At 39.9% G+C, this 18,878-nt stretch overlaps 1 protein-coding gene and 1 long non-coding RNA gene across 2 annotated transcripts in view; one reads left to right on the plus strand and one right to left on the minus strand.

Moving 5' to 3' along the window:
* Positions 1 to 14,598, plus strand: part of LOC105535661 — a 41,192-nt gene extending 26,594 nt beyond the window's left edge. Inside the window, exon 3 of the long non-coding RNA XR_001005476.1 lies at positions 14,226 to 14,598. This is a non-coding gene — a long non-coding RNA (uncharacterized LOC105535661). The remainder of the gene's footprint in view (positions 1 to 14,225) is intronic.
* Positions 1 to 18,878, minus strand: part of ADCY2 (adenylate cyclase 2 (brain)) — a 215,173-nt gene that overhangs the window by 107,037 nt on the left and 89,258 nt on the right. Inside the window, exons 6-10 of the mRNA XM_011974827.1 lie at positions 15,529 to 15,687; positions 14,562 to 14,694; positions 12,994 to 13,170; positions 9,418 to 9,461; positions 5,088 to 5,168 (exon numbers count right to left, since the gene is read on the minus strand). Of these exons, the coding sequence (XP_011830217.1) occupies positions 5,088 to 5,168; positions 9,418 to 9,461; positions 12,994 to 13,170; positions 14,562 to 14,694; positions 15,529 to 15,687 (594 nt within the window). The remainder of the gene's footprint in view (positions 1 to 5,087; positions 5,169 to 9,417; positions 9,462 to 12,993; positions 13,171 to 14,561; positions 14,695 to 15,528; positions 15,688 to 18,878) is intronic.

The raw sequence follows: 18,878 nt of genomic DNA on the forward strand, positions 1-18,878 counted from the left end.
CATCAGAGTGCTTTTAAGATCTGGGTGAGAAGGTTTTGCTTCTTTCAGACTTAGCAAACATACTTTCATTGTCACTTTTTTCATTTCTAGAAAGAAAAAGTCATGCTTGAATAAAGTTTTCTTTTCTTTTCTTTTTTGAGATCGAGTCTCACTCTGCCGCCCAGGCTGGAGTGCAGTGATGTGATCTTGGCTCATTGCAACTTCTGCCTCCCAGGTTCAAGCAATTCTCCTGCCTCAGCCTCCTGAGTAGCTGGGGACTATAGGTGCCTGCCACCACGCCTGGATAATTTTTGTATTTTTAGTAGACATGGGGTTTCACCATGTTGACCAGGCTGGTCATGAACTCCCAACTTCGTGATCCACCTGCCTCAGTCTCCCAAAGTGCTGGGATTACAGGCGTGAGCCACCGCGCCTGTCTAGAGTTTTTAAAAAATTGATAAAAATACTAGTATAATAAGCAATCTGTTCAGGATAGATTGACACAAACATAAAAACGCATGCATAAGTACTATGCATCGCTCAGTTGTTGACAAATAAATAAAAATTATATGGAAGTATGCACTGTACCACACTGTTTGGCTTTTAAACACCTGTTTGAAGCAAGTAGTTTGGAAGACTCTCACTGCCAGGCACACACCAAGATTAGCTTGAACATCCCAGGAACCATCCACAGGGCACTTTCGACTGGGGCAGGGAAGTCAGTAATGTATTCTAGACTGACAGCCATTAAAAGTGAGAACAATAAAAATACCTCTTTTAAAAATCTTTTATTTAGTGCAGGTTTGTTACACAGGTAAAATTTGTGTCATGGGAGTTTTTTGTACAGATTATTTCATCACCCAGGTATTAAGCCTAGTACCCATTAGTTATTTTTCTTGATCTTCTCCCTCCTCCCTCCCTCCACCCTCTGACAGGCCCCAGCATATGTTGTTCCCCTCTACGTGTCCATGTGTTCTCATCTCTCATCCCACTTACAAGTGAGAACATTTGGTTTTCTATTCCTGTGTTTGCTAAGGATAATGGCCTCCAGCTCCAGCCATGTTCTTGCAAAGGACATGATTTTGTTTGTTTGTTTGTTTGTTTTGAGATGGAGTTTCACTCTTGTTGCCCAGGCTGGAGTGCAATGGCATGATCTCAGCTCACTGCAACCTCTGCCTCATGGGTACAAGCGATTCTCCTCTCTTAGCCTGCCAAGTAGCTGGGATTAGAGGTGCATGCCAGCAAGCCCAGCTAATTTTTGTTTTTCTTAGTAGAGACAGGGTTTCTCCATGTTGGTCAGGCTGGTCTTGAACTCCCGACCTCAGGTGATCTACCTGCCTCGGCCTTTCAAAATGCAGGAATTACAGGCATGAGCCACCACACCTGGCCGATCTCATTCTTTTTTATGGCTGCATAGTTCTTTGATTCAAGGGTATAAGCTGTAGGGAAATAAACTTTTATGGTATTTCTTATTACCATACCAGCGGCAGAACTATTATTCTGTTTCACAAGACTAGACGGAGGAATCAAAGATTGGTTGACATTAAAAGGACCCGAAAATACAAATTAAGATAAATTTTAACCATACTCACTTTCAGAACTGTGTCTTTATCAGACTATGAATAATATATGCAGGTAACTTACTAAAAACAGTATTTCCTTTACTGAGAAAAAAATATAGTTTATAAATGCTCCTGGAAAATGTCAGCTTGGGAGCAAGAGTGAAATTTAGGAAGTGAAAATAAAACCAGCACCTCCTTTACTAGTCACGCCAGCATGCACCCAGTCTAGGTTTCCATGGCCTGTGACCTGCAGGTGGATGGCAAGGGCTCGGGATCAGCCTTGCTTGCCTTAAGTCCCCAGAACCCATGTGGTGCTTCGTGAGCCCCAGCACTAGATCCATGCTTGGGGACACGACTGAGTCCTCACCAGTGAACACACTCGCCTCCTTTTGCCATAGCACACTGGGTCTGGCCTGTGGCTTCTCCCTTGCAGCAATGATGGATGGGCCTAATTCTCATTTTGTCTTCAGAATTAAGAAGCGCATATTCTTCCTACACACTTAATCACCTCTGTGAATCTTCTGAGGTGGCCTCCACTCCCACTACTGATTTAGAACACAGGTATCTCAACATCAATTTTGTAATAAGAACAGATGCATTTTGGATGGATAGTATCACACGCTAAAATGTGAAGATTTTCCCATATAGAATCTATCTTTTACAAATGTGACTTGCTGAACACACCATGCTGTAATTTTTCTCTCTCCAATGACACCTCAGATTATTTATCAGCAATGGACTTGGGAATATTTTGATGTGTAGAAAACAAAGAGATTTATAAATGTGATTTGGATATTTGGAAGGGAATAGATTTGTGTGTGCCAATTAGGTCAACTATTACTTGCAGGGGATTGGAACTACAGAGAAAGAGAAGAGCAGTGGAGGGGAGAGGAGAGGAGAGAAGAGAGAGGGAATGTGTGTGTGCTTGATTTAGGGCCTCCTGACATTTTTCCTGACCCCAGTGGTCTATGGCATGAAGAAAGTCAACCCCATCCTGAGTTATCGCAGTAAGTGATTCTCTATTTATTTATACTAAGGTTTTTTTTTTTTTTTCTTTTGTCAAAGGGTTAAGGAAAATAAAGGAAATTCCGAATACTATGCTGACTAGAGGGGCATGGGTATACCCACACCTGCACCCAGAATTATTCAGAAATATGTGAATGCAAGTCCTTGCCAGAAAGGAGATACTAAATGAGAAGACCACTTTCTTATTGTTATGCACCGCGAGCTCGTGTCCCCCACCAAAGTTCATCTTTGAAGCCCTAACTCCCAGTGTGCCTGTATTTTGAGATGGAGCCTCTAAGAATGAAATGAAGGTTAAATGAGGTCATAAGAGTACGGTCCTGATCGGATAGGATGAGTGTCTTTGGAGTCTTTCTAAGACAAGACACCAGAGAGTTCCCCACCACCATGGCACACACTGGGGAAAGGCTGAGCAGATGGTGACATCAGTCAGCTTTTTAACAAATGCGTGTTCAATACATCAGTGAATGAATAAGCAAAAATCTGCACAGAAATCACTGTTTTATGGCAATAGCAGGAAACTACTGAATGGTACATCAAGCCCGGAGCCCCAGTTGAGTCCTCAAGTGAAAATCCAAAGATCAGAAGAACTTCATATCAAAGAACAAGAGGAGTTAATGAGTAAGGCATAACAAAGTGTAACTGAGGTTAATTAAAAATACATGCATAAGAGCTTCCATCTGAAAAACTTCCCTTTTATTTTTTTGAGTACAGCACACTTTTCTCTATTTGATTTCTGAAACATGTTGGGAAAATTACAACATAAGCAGTTACATCAGCACTAAGCATTACTTTGGAATAAAACCACGTTAAAACATAAGGTGTTAACTAAACATGTATTTGAATACTAAATGACACAAAGCAAACACATAATTTAAAAGCAACTTATCAACAATAAAGCAATGCCAGTGGTGGCACTCTCTGATGATTTGTGTGGTAGGAACGTTCTAAAAGGTGCATACAAAAATAATTTTAAAAGGTAGGTTTTCACCTGTGTGAACACATGCTGAGGTTGACTTTAGGAATTAGTTTTTAAAATATTAACGTTATTATTATTATTATTATTATTATTTGCTAACTTTTCTCAAAGAACAAGATTCCCTCTTTCTTCTGATCTTGTGTCTTATTCTGGCGAGTCACACGGTGTCAGCTGCTATTTCCTCTGCTTGAATGAATGCATCCTTCCACCTATGTTTTATGAAATCAGGTGCCTCCCTAGGTTTTAGCTGCTGTTATATTGCAGGAAGTTATTTACTTCTCAGTGTGTGATGGTTTCAGGCAGAGGCGAGGTTATTCTTCACACTGACCCTAGCGCCAGGCAAAGCAGAGCATTGGCCCTGGTGCTGCAGGTGGGCCTTGGGCACTCTGGGACAGGAAGAAGACTTTGCCTACTTGTGGCACAGGAAGGGGATCTAGATGGGTGATAATTCAGTATTCCAGCACATCCGAATGGCAACTCTTGCCTGACCAAGATGCTTTATTGCTTAGAAAATATGCGCTCACACTCACACACAAAGGTACACACCCACCACAGACACCCATAACACACTGATGCGATTCTCTCATAAGCCCTGTAAATATTCTATAATAAATACCTACAAGGAACAATCTAAAACAGGCATACATTTTGCAAAGCCATGCACTATTTGAGACCCTGTAACTTAATTTTAGAGACAAAGAACTCTAGGTGAGAATCATTTACACTTTTCAAGAGTCAGCTTTCAGGATAAAAATTAAATAGGTCTCCATAAGGATGGAAGCTTTTCTGTAAAGGCTTTTCATTTGGACCTCCTGATGTTTCCACTACAGTTCAACTCAACAAAAAGGAATGGAATGTCTGACGTGTGCCAGGCACCATATGAGCCGTGTGCCTTCTGCTCTCCGTGGGTTCAGTTATGACACACGCACCCACGGAGAATACGAAGGGTGATGAGCGCCATCATTCTGTCGAGGCTGAGAAGGCCATCACCTTCTTTAAATCGTTTCCCTCCCACAACTCTGGACCATAACAGCAATTTAAAACCATAACAGCAATTCTTGGCCTCAGAGGCTAAATGACATTTTGTGCCCCCTAAAATCGGTCTTTCTCTCATTGCTCACCAATGCTAATTCTCTTCTAGGATTTAGAACACAGGTATCTCAACATTAATTTTGTAATAAGAAGAGATGCATTTTGGATGGATCGTATCACATGCTAACATTTGAAGATTTTCCCATATAGAATCTATCTTGTGCAACTACTACTTGCTGAACACATTGTGCTGTAATTTTCCTCTCTCCAATTACACCTCAGGTTGTTTATCAGCAATCGACTTGGGAATATTTTCTAGGCAGGAATTAAATATTTTTTAAAAAATAAAAGAAATACTTTTAACAAAACTTTTCTGAGGGACAACTGAAGTGAAATGAATCAATGGTCTCAGAAACTTGGCTTTGTCACGGCAACTATTGCAGAGACTATGATAAAATTCATTTGGAACATAATAGAAGATGAATGATAATTTAAGAGAAAAAAGTACTCACTTTTGTGCATTAATCCCATCAATTGCTTGAATCATCCTTTCATTCAATTCTTCTTCAAATCTTTTCTTTTGTGACTTGGTTCTATATGAAAAAGGAAATATTGCGGGTAAGAATATTATTAGTAAAATAAATATTAAGCCTATTTATTAGAGATACATAATATTTTACATCCTTATGAGGTACAGATGATATTGTGTTGCATGCATGTGCAATGATCAATCAGGGTATTTGGGGAATCCATCATCTTGAGTATCATTTCTATGTGTTGGGAACATTTCAAATTCTCTCTTCTGACTACTTTGAATTACACAGTACATTGTTGTTAACTATAGTCACCCTACTCTGCTATCAAACATTAGAACTTATTCCTTTTATCCAACTAAAGTTTGGGCCCACTGACCAATCCCTCTTTACCCACCCATCTCCCACCCACACACCTTTCCCAGTCTCTGGTATCTATCATTCTACTCTCTACCTCCATGAGATCAACTTCTTTGGCTCCCACATAAGAGTGAGAACATGCCAAATTTGTCTTTCTGTGTTGGTAAGCCTATTTTTCAATGATGTCAAAAGCTCTGTTTAATTCTGTCAATCAAGTAGAAAAAGAAACAACAGTGTATGAGCAGGCCCTTCTCTATTAACATCCAGCCACTCTTTGGATTGAGTGAATAACTAAAGTTTTTGGAATAGTAAAGATGTTTCCTTATTCACTCACAGGAAAATTTACTAGGCATTTACAAGGCAACACTGAAAGACATATAGTTGGTGTTTGAGATAAAGTAACTTTCTCTCCTAAGAGATGTATTAGCTTTTGACTTGCTGCCTTCATAAACTTTATTTTATGAAAGAATACATTGGTTCTAGAAATTCCCCTGTAAAAATGTGGCTTGGTTGACAAAATAGTCATTCCTTCTTCATGTTTTCCTTGGTCAACTCTCAAAAATTTTCAGAACTACAGTCTTATTTCAGGTATGTTAAATGCTCCTCAGTTTTGAAAGCACTATTCACAGAAAGCTCCACTTCTGTTTGCAGACCATCTCCCTTAGTTTCAGAAGCAAATAACCTTTAGCCATAATATAAGATATTTTCTGAATAAATTGTGCCAAATAGTAAGAGCCCTCCAAGGTTAATGTGACAATTTGCATAAGAATGATGTCAGGAGGAAACCAAAATAGTACCTATTCTTAGAAGTTAAATATCCACTGCAAAGATTAAAAAAGCACAGCCTGCTAGCCTGAACAGGGCTATGCCTGTATCTTGGTTGAGGCATGAATTCTGTGTGTTATGGCTGATTAGATTACAAATGAATAGACCATCAAATCTGAAATAAAAATCACACTTTCCTGAGTTCAGAATTGCCTCTACATATAGATAAGAATAGCATTAAATATGCAAAATCACATTTATCTGTAATTAAATCTCACAGAATTATCATTAATGAAATGGATGAGTTTTCCAATTCCATCATCCTATGTTTGTGGATTTGTGTCTTCAGGCCTTGTCTTCTTCAAACAGGCTGAGAGCAGTCTTGGTTAAAAAAATAAAATGAATGATATTAAGTGATCCATCCACAGATATTGAGCCAACTGAATTAAGAGGTTTTAGTATATCAAATTCCAAGTTGTTTGAAGAAGGCAAATTAATTTTTATTTTCCTTTAAAAAAAAAAAGCAAGGAACCCTTTACCAAGCAACTAGTATGGCTTGCATATTTTCATTTATAGTTGAGACCTGTAGGACCTTAAACCCTTCATTGAATGTTTATCAGTCCCACATCTAGACTTGAGCTTCTTGACTTCAATTTGATGGCTTCCTCTTCTGCAAAGTCTAAGAAGGAGCAGTATAAGAATGTTGAGGCTTACAGGAAAATGTAATTCTTTGATATTTGTCCAGTGCTAACAGTGGTATTGCCTTTGTTAACCTGTTTTAGGATTTGCTTAGATGATGCCTGTAGAGAGCTCAACGCTGTAAATATGACACACAAAGTAGCCAATAAATGCATGCTTTCTGCATTATTTGAATTCGCTAATTATCCAGACAATAATTCTTGACATACAGACACTTTTCTTATCTCTGCAGTCTTGTGACCTCTGCCATGGAGATGATAAGGTCCCCTGGGGCTGATGATCTCCCCACCAGGAGTCTTGATTTGCCTCCAGGACTCTCTCCCGCTGACGTCCAGCATCTCTCATTTTCCCATCCTGGCACCTTCCCCTGGGCTCCACCATTGGCCTTCACACTGCTCTAGGACCCCAACCCCTGTGTCCAACGCATCTCCATTCTGTCTCCCTGGCTCCTTCCCCAGACCCTTGCCTGGGCTGTTAGGTCTAAGTAGGCACGGGAAGGGACATGTGACAGGAGTGCATAGGACAGACTGGAGGCTCAGACAGGTATCATGAGGCAGTCCACGTTACAAAGGCCGGAAGTGTCCGGGCAGCCTGGATAAGTCTGACTCAGAACTGGGATTTTCTCCAGGAGGCTTTGAGGCCACCAAAGATCAACGACTACAGAGACAAATGGGATAAATGTGGAAGAGGTCTTTAGTAAAGCAGGCAAGCCTGAAGAGCAGTTAGGAACACATGCTCTGGAGTCACAGAGCCCGGGCACAAATACTGGCTTCATCTCCACCAGCCATATGACTCTGGCATTTTCCCATCCCTCTGTGCCTCAGTTTCTTCCCTTCTAAAATGATAACAGTAACAGATTCTGCCTTGTAGTAATGCTGCAGAGACCAAATTAGAGTTTCTATAGCCCAGGGCAAATAATAACGACAGCTTCTTATCATTGTCTTCCAGACAGCGCTCATCCCAGGTGACACTGCCTAACGTAATACTGGGGTGCCATGACACATGACCCATTGTAACTTCTATAAATAGACATTTAAAGCAGGATTGCTGGGAGGGAGAAACAGATAACAGAAGAGACTGTGAATATAAAGTGAAATGAAGTCCATGACATTTTTGTGGTCAGTTGCTCATAGATGTGCCAGCATCTTATTGACCAGAGGCACTGTGCTGTTGTCTCCAGGTGTCTTATGGGCTCTCCAATATGCCTCAAATTAGCTTAAGTTCTCTTCATTACAGCATATGCCACTTACATATAATGCTTCAAAGGCTCAAGAACCAACATATCCTCATAACATAAAGACTATGAATGTTATATCTCAAAGTTAAAATGTCAAATTTTGTACAAAGTCCAAAGTAGAGCTCATCCCAACAGTCACTGAGAAGGATCCTGGGCTAATGTGCCCTGTTGCCTTGTTTCAGCAGGTTACAACCTATGTTTCATTTTTACTTGGATACAATTCCTTTTCTACAGAAAACAGGTCAGATCTCATATTTTCCCTTAGTTTCTGTAAAACTATCAATAGCTCCAATGAACTGACCTCTCCGGGGAGAAAGAAAGCCTGGCTTAGCGTTTGGAACTACATCTTATACCGGTTACCTGAATGTCCTAATATTGATTTGATTAACTCCCAAACCAATATTAAAGTGAAACTCTGAGCCCGAAAGATAGAGGAACATGGGGAAAAAAAGGAGTTAGTGCATGGGACTTTACAGTGGCTGCAACACGGCGCGTGGAGACATTTGTGGGAAGCTTTTCTCTTTTTTTGAGCAGAGTGGGTAACCCTTTATTTCACTATAGACAGACTGGATTTATCTTGCTTTTACCTTTAGAATTCAACAGAAAAGTGTAATTTCTTTCTTTTCTTTTCTTTTTTTTTTTTGAGACAGTTTCACTCTGTCGACCAGGCTAGAGTGCAGGGGCCTGATCTTGGCTCACTGTAACCTCCACCTCCCGCGTTCAAGCGATTCTCATGCCTTAGCCTCCTGAGTAGCTGGGATTACAGGCATATGCCACCACACCCGGCTAATTTTTTGCATTTTTAGTGGAGACATGGTTTTGCTATGTTGGCCAGGCTGGTCTCAAATTCCTGATCTCAAGTGATCCACCCGCCTCGGCCTCCCAAAGTGCTGGGATTACAGGCAGAAAAATGCAATTTTAAGCAACATACCCATTTTAAGACAATTCATTATTATTATTATTTTTTTTTACCACACATTAATATTAAGAAGAGTCACTTTAGGAAAACAGTTTAACATTCTAAAATGAGTACCAGGTGGTGTTTTCCTTCTCTCTCTCTCAATTCTAACAATAGGACCCCAATGATTCTATTTTTAGAAGCTGAAAGCAATTTAATAGGGCTTTTCAAGGGGAGCTGCTCTTTCAGAAGTAGCCTTTGAAATGACCATAATTGATGATAATTACTCTCAGAAATGAATAAAGAGCAATAAGCTTTAAAAAAATCAGATAGTCAAAGAGATACCATACCTTAAGGTGCGATTTTGAAAATTATGCTGACCCATGGGCACATCCTATATTGAGAAAAAAGGTTATTAATTGTCAAAAACATGTTTCAAGAAGAATGTTGCAATGATAATGAGGTGAAACATATTTCCTCTTTTATCATGGACAGTAACATTTAGCTAACAAATAATTAATTACTCATGTGGAGAAAAAGAGCTTAATCCTAAATCATGGTGTAAACTCAGTTTATCTTTGGAATGTTGGTGTAATCTCTAAACTCTGGATGCTAGAATCATCAGGATTATGGTCTGGAGTTTTAAGATATATAGCCTGCTATTATCAGATCTGATTTCAAACAGTGGCCTGCCGGGGACTGATATCAGAGTTACCATCAGTAACCTATAACCATGTGAAAATGGACTTTGGTATCAGACGAATATTAGAAAATGCTGTAGAAAGAACAAAAATATAACCACAAAATCTGTAGTCATCCTCATCACTGAACTGGGGTGTTAAGAAACAGTACCATTGGTTAAGTATGTGAAATCACAAACCATCGGACAAAAAGAATAAATCAGCAAAGGGGTGCTGGTAGTTCCCGAAAGAGAAGTGGAAGAGAAATAGTCAGAATTTATCAGTGGAAAAGCCATTGCCAAATATTCAATAATAGGCTTTCAAGGAAAGGTCGCCTTTCCACATTTATAGTAGGAATGAAACTAAAAGTTGGAACAAAACTGCTCCAAAGAAACTTTGGTTTGCTGCTTTGATTTCCAAGGTTATATTAGGATATGGATTTAGCCTACAGAAAGGAAAGACGTTTTTCAAAAAGTAATTGAGCTCCAAGTTTCATTCCATACAGTAAAGTAATGTATTATTCAAGAGCTCTATCAATGTTGAATCCAGAGAGAATGGAGTTCTGCATAGGGGATTAGATAAAGGAATCACTTTCTGCAATGTCAATTGTTTGACCCTGGGATTTATAAGTGAAAACTCCAGCAGGGTCTTTCTGAAAGTGAATGAGACACACAGTTAAGTCAAAGTGGTTTGGGCTTAATGCATCACCAAAAACTTGGGACTTTCTTAAAATATGCTAGACTGCTGCTAAGGCAATCCAAGCCTGGCTTTGAACCTGCAACAGGTGGGACCAGATGGTTAAGAAAATAGAGTTCGTTCAAGAGGTCCTTTAATTTTTATAAACAACTTTCTGAAGCTGAGACACTCAACAGTTGTAGCTGTATCTTGAAGAAGGCATCTTCATCAACACATAACACCAGATTAAAGTCAGATTGAAACCATTCCTGGGTCCTACGCTCAGATAATAAAAGAGACAGTCACTCTTAAGTCTTAAGAAATAAAGGCTGACAAGAAATCAACAACAACAACAACAATATACCTGGGAAAGTAAGCCTTTTCCCCACAGGAACACATGAAAAACAGCACGGGAAATCATATTCAGGTATTTATATATGATTCTTATTCCTTAAAAACCAACCAACCAACAAACCAATTGCTGGTGTACAATAAATCCTGATGGGAAATGTAGTTATCCAACATAGCACTAACTAGCAAGACTGAGGCTAACTTATCCAAATCATTGTTTTTCACGAGTGACAGAAACACAGGCTTTCACTGGTTGGACACTGGAGTCCTAGGATGCTGTTTCTCTAACATATCTAAATGCTGGAAGGCCCCAGTTGTCCCAGGCCTTCCTCCTTGGATTGTTCTCTTCTTGATGATTTTATCCAGTCCCATGGCTTCAAATATCATCTACAACCTGATGATGTTCACATTCATGCCTCCATCTTGGACCTGTCCTGTGAGTTTTAGACTTGCAGATCCAACCATCTACATCCTCGCTGCACTTAACTATGGATTAGAAGATGTCCAGCAGAAAAGTCTTAAATTTCCATCTTAAATAACCTGGTTTCCCCCTTGTATTTGTCATCTCAATTAATGGCATCATCATTGTTTCACTTGTGGGGCCAAAAAGTTTGGATTCATCTCTGTTCCTAATGTTCACGGATATCCAACCCATCACCAAGTCTTGTTGGCTCTACTTTCATATTAGCCCCTGAATTTGCTTCTCATTTAGCAGTGGTGCCAAACTCTTAGCATAAGGGGATATCATTCTTACCAGGTACCCCTGCACTCTTGTTCCATTATTCCAAAGCCTAAATTATATCATGATCCTCTCTTGCTTAAGATTCTCCATGACTTCCAATTGCACATAGAATGCCATATAAACTTTTACCATTGTGCATCTCACTCCACGACCTCCCTTTGCTCATTGTTCATGATGCTCCAGCCACAGCAGCTTCCTCTCTGTCTCCAGGGGACACCACACTCACTTTCATCTTTGGGCCACTGACTTTGTTCTTCTGCCACCTCCTCTTCCCATTCACTCATTCTCCCTCTGAGACTCCCTCAGTTGACCTACCACAGTGGCCATTCCATTTACTCTGGATGCCATCACTCAATTTTATCTTTCCCATGACCCTCATCAGCACCTCACGTGATCTTGTTCATTTATTTGTTTTTCTATCTATGGTCCCTCTTTGGCTATTAAAATGCAAATGCCTGGACTTGTGCAGTCTTACTGATTGTCTGATGGGTCATGGTCTTCCGTCTAATAGTCACATTTACTTTTGAGTTGAAAAAAGATGAAGAGAAGTTGGGAGAAGAAATACAACTAAGCCAAAACATGAATGCTGAGCCCCTGCCTTTTAGGTGTGGGAGTGTCACTTTGAGACCTTGGGCCAGGTAGGGGCCCAGGGCGACTGAAAAACTCCACTTTCACCTGACAACTGGCATGTTCCTTCTCATCAGACGATAAGAATTACGTAATATTATATTTTTAAAAATCGAAACTGCATCAGTTGTAGCTGCATTATCATTATTATTACGATAATGCTACTAACTGCATAACTTAGCACAGTTAGTAGCATTATCCATGAAATTTTACCCCCAGATAGTTTTAAAATCTAAAAATACTATGGGGATTATACTAAGTGCTTGGTTGTATTCCTTTTCTCTCCTCCTATGGGTCTTTCTATTTTCCATCTCCATTGCAGCCATCTTATCGCAGATGTCCCTGGTGTAAGGAGCTTCAGTGCTTTCTCATATGCTGGAAGTTGGAGGGAAACATGGAACCATAACAAGACAGTGTCCACTGCTGCCAACACAGCCTGGACATTTGCGCGGTGAAGAAACGGGCTTGATGATACTACTCAAACTCTAAGGGCATCATGCCTTTGTCTTTTCATGAAGAACCTCAAGGCTTTCTACTTCATGATATAAGTTTTTCTTTAAAAACCCCTCAATTAAAAAATAGTTGTATTTAATTGCTACTATCAGTTGTAAATAACACTGTATATGAAGCTGTAATGCAAAAAAATCATGCTAGGGTGGAACCCTTAGCAACGTCAGCATGGAGCTCACTCAGACCCTGATGGCTGTTCATAAGGGCCTCTCTAAGAAGGAGAAAGTGGTAAGTTTGTTTCTTGCAGATAGGAGTTATTTTGGCAGGAGATGCCCAGCCTTTGGTTTTGGGAAGTTAGCTTGCCCCCAGGGCTCAAGCATTGGAGGCAGGGGAGGGCATACCGTGGTGCTGATCTTGCCATTCTCTGTGGTCATGCTGTCCCTGTGATGTAGGTGTGCAAAGGGCTTGGCCGCCCCCCAGGACTCCAAGTACCGGGTCATGCGGACCGAGGCCCTCATTTTGGCTCCGTCGAGGGTGTGGCGAGGTCTGAAGAGATGCTGGGGGCTCCGTCGTTCTCCCTTGGGGTGAGAAACAAAGCATCACACCTGGCCCAGCACAGGGCCACACATGATCCTTTCAGCATCAACCTCATTGGACCAGGGTCATATTCCTCCCGACAGACCTCCATTCGCCCTCTGTGCTTTCTGTCCTTATTCCCTCAGTGTTACTGGAGAACACACTATTTGAGTTGAGGGATTTTTTTTTTTCTTTTTTTCAGCTAGCAAAACATACATGTAATTGAGACTTAGGAAAAAAAATGACATGCTAATGGACATTTTTTATTAAGTAAATTCTTAAAACAGAATGTGCTGATCTGTTTAGCTTTTCCTTAATGGTTGTGTTTTTCTAAAGTGATAACTGTAGCTGTTTCTAATGCTAAACAGCCCCAAACATCGTGTTTTGGTGTTGTTTACCTGAGCATAATGTTCTTTGTACATGTATTTTTTGAGCACCTCCCCCATCATCTCCCAGTCCCTGCTGCTTGCCACACATCTATCTCCAGATCGATCATCAAGCTAGTTGAAAGTTTGTCTTCAAAGGTGAAACTGGGGCTTCCCAGATGCTACCATAAGTAAATGTCCATAAAGTTGGTCTTGTTGATTTTATGATATTGGTTTTCATGTTTCAGAGGTCTTTCTTGCTGATATTTGCACCATTTACCAGCTGTGAAATTTGGGAAGAGTTACATAACCCCGAAAGCTTCAGATTCTCAATCTGTAAATAGTGATAATACCCATTTGGCAGGAATCTGAGAAGGGTTAAAAGGAATGAGAACTCTAAGCCTCTTGATCTGGCCTAAATGTGGTGTGAATGAAATAGGAGAGAGTTTCTCACTGTTTGTATGGGGTGGGTCATCTTCCAGGCAATAGATGTTTTTATGTTATGGAAGGTAAATATGCTTGTGCATACAGACATCTCCCAAGCATGTCTATGTAATATTTATGTGTTACTCTTTCAAATATTTCTTCTCTTCTTTTTTTGTATATGTTCATCCTATTTTACTTCATTAGATTTTTATCTTCTAAAGCCCTAAGTAAAGTATTTTCTCTTTATTTAATTTCCCAACTGACAGGTATCAATAGCTGTGCCCACTGAGAGGCTTTCAGATGCAGCATCCACCAAGGAATACACCGACTAACACACATGACAGCCTGAACCAGCAACCTGCATCAACACCCTCATCCTGCGGACAAGCAATGCATTTCAACTGCTCATTTAATAAATATCTGAATTCATGATTACAAAACAGCTTCCATTTTTAACAATTAAACCACCATATGCATTTAAAATCATTTTGGGGACAAAGAGTAGCAAAAACTTATATTGGATATTGACTAAAAACACTTATGAATATCTATAATTTGCTCCTTTTCCCTTTTCATCATAGACTCTTTACAACAGTACTGACCTTGGGGTTGATTACAAAGTAGGTTTTCACCAGGTGCTGCTTTAAATATGGGTCCCTAATGTCACCATCTCCCTCCTCCACTTTATAAGCGCCATTCAAGTGCTCCAGGGTGACGGAAGAAATGTGAACACGTCTGAAATTGCATTTTAAAATCACAGTCAAGACACAAAAGGATAAGTGTGAAGAAAGTTGTTCTATTTGCTCATGATTTCTGAAATAATGTATCCACCAAATGAAGGAAAGTCTGCATGTTCTTGGGAGCACTGACTGCAATTAACTTTAATATAAACTTTTATGTTCTATTGACCACTGCTTTGGAAAGATGCTATTAGAGGTCGTGCACTACTAGTTTTGGAGCTTCTCTGCACTCACAGAAACCTGCATGTTGGGTGTGGTGAATTACAGCAAATACAACTTTATCATCTCGATTTTTTTTGAGAATACCTTTTGAAATGTATGTCATGGGCATTTTAGAAGCATGCTAATCTGTATAATAGTGTAGATTTTCTTTCTCAGTGCTTTCTCTTCTGCGTCTCTAAACTATAGCCCTTGATAAGGATTCTCTTGACTGAAATATGTTATTCTGCCCAGAGAAGGATGCTGTAGTCACTTATTTTAATATAATGGTTTTAAAGGTCAACAGTTCTGGACAGATGCCATATCTGGACTGTATTGTAAAACATCTTTAAATCAGGTCTCTATTCATACATTTGCAAATAAGTAAAAGTTTGTAATTTACTGTCTGATATTCACAGTCTTTGAACTATGGACAATAGGGGTCAAGGTGTAGGGACTTGAGAGCTCGTCTTTATCTGCTTAGTATAAGAGGCTGTTGGGCATGAGTAACATGATACCAGCAGAGGCAACAGAAGTGATCAAAAACTCAGCACTCCGTCATTAGGCCAATAATCTGTCATTCCTAATAGTGCTGTCTGCTTGAAGAAAGAAATCCAATGCTTGGCCTTACCCAGGGACCCCTCCGGCTTCCATGTGGTTGGCCAAAGTCACGTCATGTGACCACACATCATACTGCCACTTCTGCAGACCAATCACGCCGCACAGGACGTTCCCAGAATGCACTCCCACACGCATGTTGATATCAACTCCAGTAGCATCCCTCACTTTCCTAAAGAGAAGGGAAGTGAGATCATGATCAAGTAACATCCAGTGTTTCCTTTAACTCTTGGCCAATTTTCCCACTATTTTATTATTCAGAATGTTTCAGACTGTTGGAAATGGCCATGAACCTTCCTAAGGCAGGAGATCACTCCTTTGAGCTAACAAGGGATTTTCCTTCCAGTCACTTCAGATTAGACCAATGTTCTTGCCATTAAAGCCAGATTAGGCCAGACTATAGTGATGACAAAACATTTTGGCTATAACTTTTGCTTCTGCAGTGAATATGTATCAAGCAACTACCATGTGCTGGCACATGTCTGCATTTTCATACTAGAATCAGGTGACATTGCCTTGTAATGTCAGAAACAGTCTTAAACAGGGTTTGCAATTTTAGTGCTTAGCACAATGTACCTCGCCAACGAATATCTTCTGCTAATAAGAGAACAATATAGCTCATTTGTGAGCTTAATAATGACTTTAGCTTAAATAAGAATTTCTAGCAAAATAATAATGACATTAAGCCTTTTCAGTTGTGCACATTCTTTAACAAAAAGAGAAAAAATACTTTTTAGGACCCTATCACCAACTCATTAACGGAAAAAAATGATGAACTTCAATGAAGAAAAAATGGAAATGCTTGGCCATGCTTATTTATTCTTGCTAGCTGAATACATTAAAGTAGTATTGCAAAAGAAGTATACAGGAAGATGTTCCTAATTACATCGCGAGAATTACCCCAAGAGGCGATGTGGAGGGAAGCAACGATGCCGACCCTGTCTCTTATACACATCTAGATGTGTATAAGAGACAGGTTCAAGGCCCAGTGCAACCACTTCATACAAGATTAATAATGGACCAAGGTCATTTTTGAAAAATGTACTGTGCTTCTGTCTTTGAGCAATGATGATCCTGAAAAATTTGTTAAAGGACCCATAATTGTTCTTAACATTTTATGTTGTTGAGAGGACATTTCCAACCACGTGGCATTTCTGTTTACCAAAATAGGCCAGCAAAGAGCCAAGGAAGGATAAAAATGGAGGAAAAAGGAGTCTCAGATTGTCCATTTGACAGAGCTGAACGCCTTAATGAGCTGACTGGTTAAAACATTAAAACTGTCTCCATGTTGTTTTTTTTTTAAAATGAGTTGACCATGGGTTCAAATGGATCAACTAGCCACATGTTTTGTTGCATGTATATGCAACTTATGAGCTATAGAAAAATGTTGAAGTCATTGCTTAAAGCTTGCAACAGTAGTAGGCAAACAGTACAGTTTAAGAGAAGGCTTGAGAAGGCTTAATCCGTTACAAAATCAAGGTCCTCAACATTACTTGATTAAAAATAATTTACATGTTCATGACAGAAAAAAGAAATGTTTCTAAGCATTGGAGATGTTCCAAAACTGCAGCTGAAGTCCCTCTGTAGCAGTGCCTGGGCTCGCAGGGAATGAGGTGCTGCTAAGTGTGGAGGTGTGAACACAGAGGGAAGAGCGGGCAGCCGTCTGGGACTCATGCTGCTGGTTCCTATGACACTGAGACCATCTGGCAAAAACCCAAGTGCCAGCTGTGCACATTCCCCTCACTAGCTTAAAAAATGGCAGTTCCTGTCTGGTACCCATCCCACCTCATGCCTCAATGAATGGGAATGGAAATACGCGTCCTTACATGGGAGAGAGGATGAAAGTGGACAAACAATTCCTGGAACTTGCTGAGATACCCTCTCTGTTGCTGCGCTTTCATAGGGGTGTAACAAAATAAACTTTTTTTTTTTCTTAAAGACAGAATCTTGCTCTGCCGCCCAGGCTGGAGTGCAGTGGACAGTGGTGTGATCTCGGCTCACTGCAACCTCCATCTCCTGGGTTCAAGTGATTCTCCTACTTTAGCCTCCTGAGTAGCTAACATTACAGGTGTGTGCCACCATGCATGGCTAATTTTTATATTTTTGTAGAAATAGGGTTTCACTACGTTGGCCAGGCTGGTCTCAAGCTCCTGACCTCAGGTGATCGGTCCACCTCAGCCTCCCAAAGTGCTGGGATTACAGGCATGAGCCACCATGCCCAGTCCAAAATAACCATATTACTGATCACCTTGTCTACAATACATGAAGCAAACAGAGGAATAATGTGGAATTCCTTGTTCCTCAAGTGGCAGGTAATAGGGACACAAAGCCATTGCCTGACTTGAGGATTGAGTTGAGGGATTAGCAAGAATTGGGAGAGGTCCCTCAAACCTGTTGACATTACTGAGATTCTGCAGACGTAAGGTATTACTGATGCATCAATGATCAAAAAATAAATAAAATGTGGTATATACCTACAGGGGAATATTATGCTGTCATCCAAAGCATCAAAAGGTGCTGACACATGCCACCACAAAAATGAACCTTAACAACACTAGGCCAAGTGACAGAAGCCAAACACAGAAGGAAAGATATTATATGATTCCATTTACATGAAATATCCAGAAGAGTAAAAATCATAGAGACAGAAAGTAGAATAGGGATGGCCAGGAGCTGGGAAAGGGGTAATTGGGAGTGACTGCTTAATGGGTATGGAGTTTCTCTCTGGGGTGATGAAAAGGTTCTGGAAGTTGACAGTGGTGATGGTTACACAACACTTTGAATTTACTCAACATCACTGCACAATTGTACATTTTTATGTCTCATCGTACATTTTTATATACACATAAAAATGATTCAAAGGGTAAGATTTATGGTATACATATTTTATCACAGTAAAAAATGTAATAGTATTTCTAATGAACTGGTGACATGCCAGTGCATGTAATGTAAGGATTCTTTCTTCTAAAAGATCTTCAAGACATTGGAATAACTTAAACATTATGGAATTGGAAACAGTTCATTCAAAAGCAGAACCAAGGCTTTGTAAATAGGTGGATTCTTTAATCCAGTGTGTTATTGATGCACATAATTTTGCCCTTCATAAGACTCTTTTCCACAACTACTTGAAAAGGAAATAAAAAAAATACTTCCCTCCAATATTACTCATTTCACCTCATGTGGTTGTCACCAGCGACAGACTACAAATTTGAAAAAAAGTTAATATTTTTTTAAATCCAATAGTTCCACTGATTGGATTCACTTATATCTAGGTCCATAGAATTATAAGTAGTTACTTACTTTTGAAAAAAAGCTAAAAGCTATTTTTCATGTATCAGAGAGTACATATGATTACTTATGGGA

The sequence above is a fragment of the Mandrillus leucophaeus genome, unplaced genomic scaffold (assembly GCF_000951045.1).
Source record: "Mandrillus leucophaeus isolate KB7577 unplaced genomic scaffold, Mleu.le_1.0 Scaffold1491, whole genome shotgun sequence".
Classification (NCBI taxonomy): Eukaryota; Metazoa; Chordata; class Mammalia; order Primates; family Cercopithecidae; genus Mandrillus; species Mandrillus leucophaeus.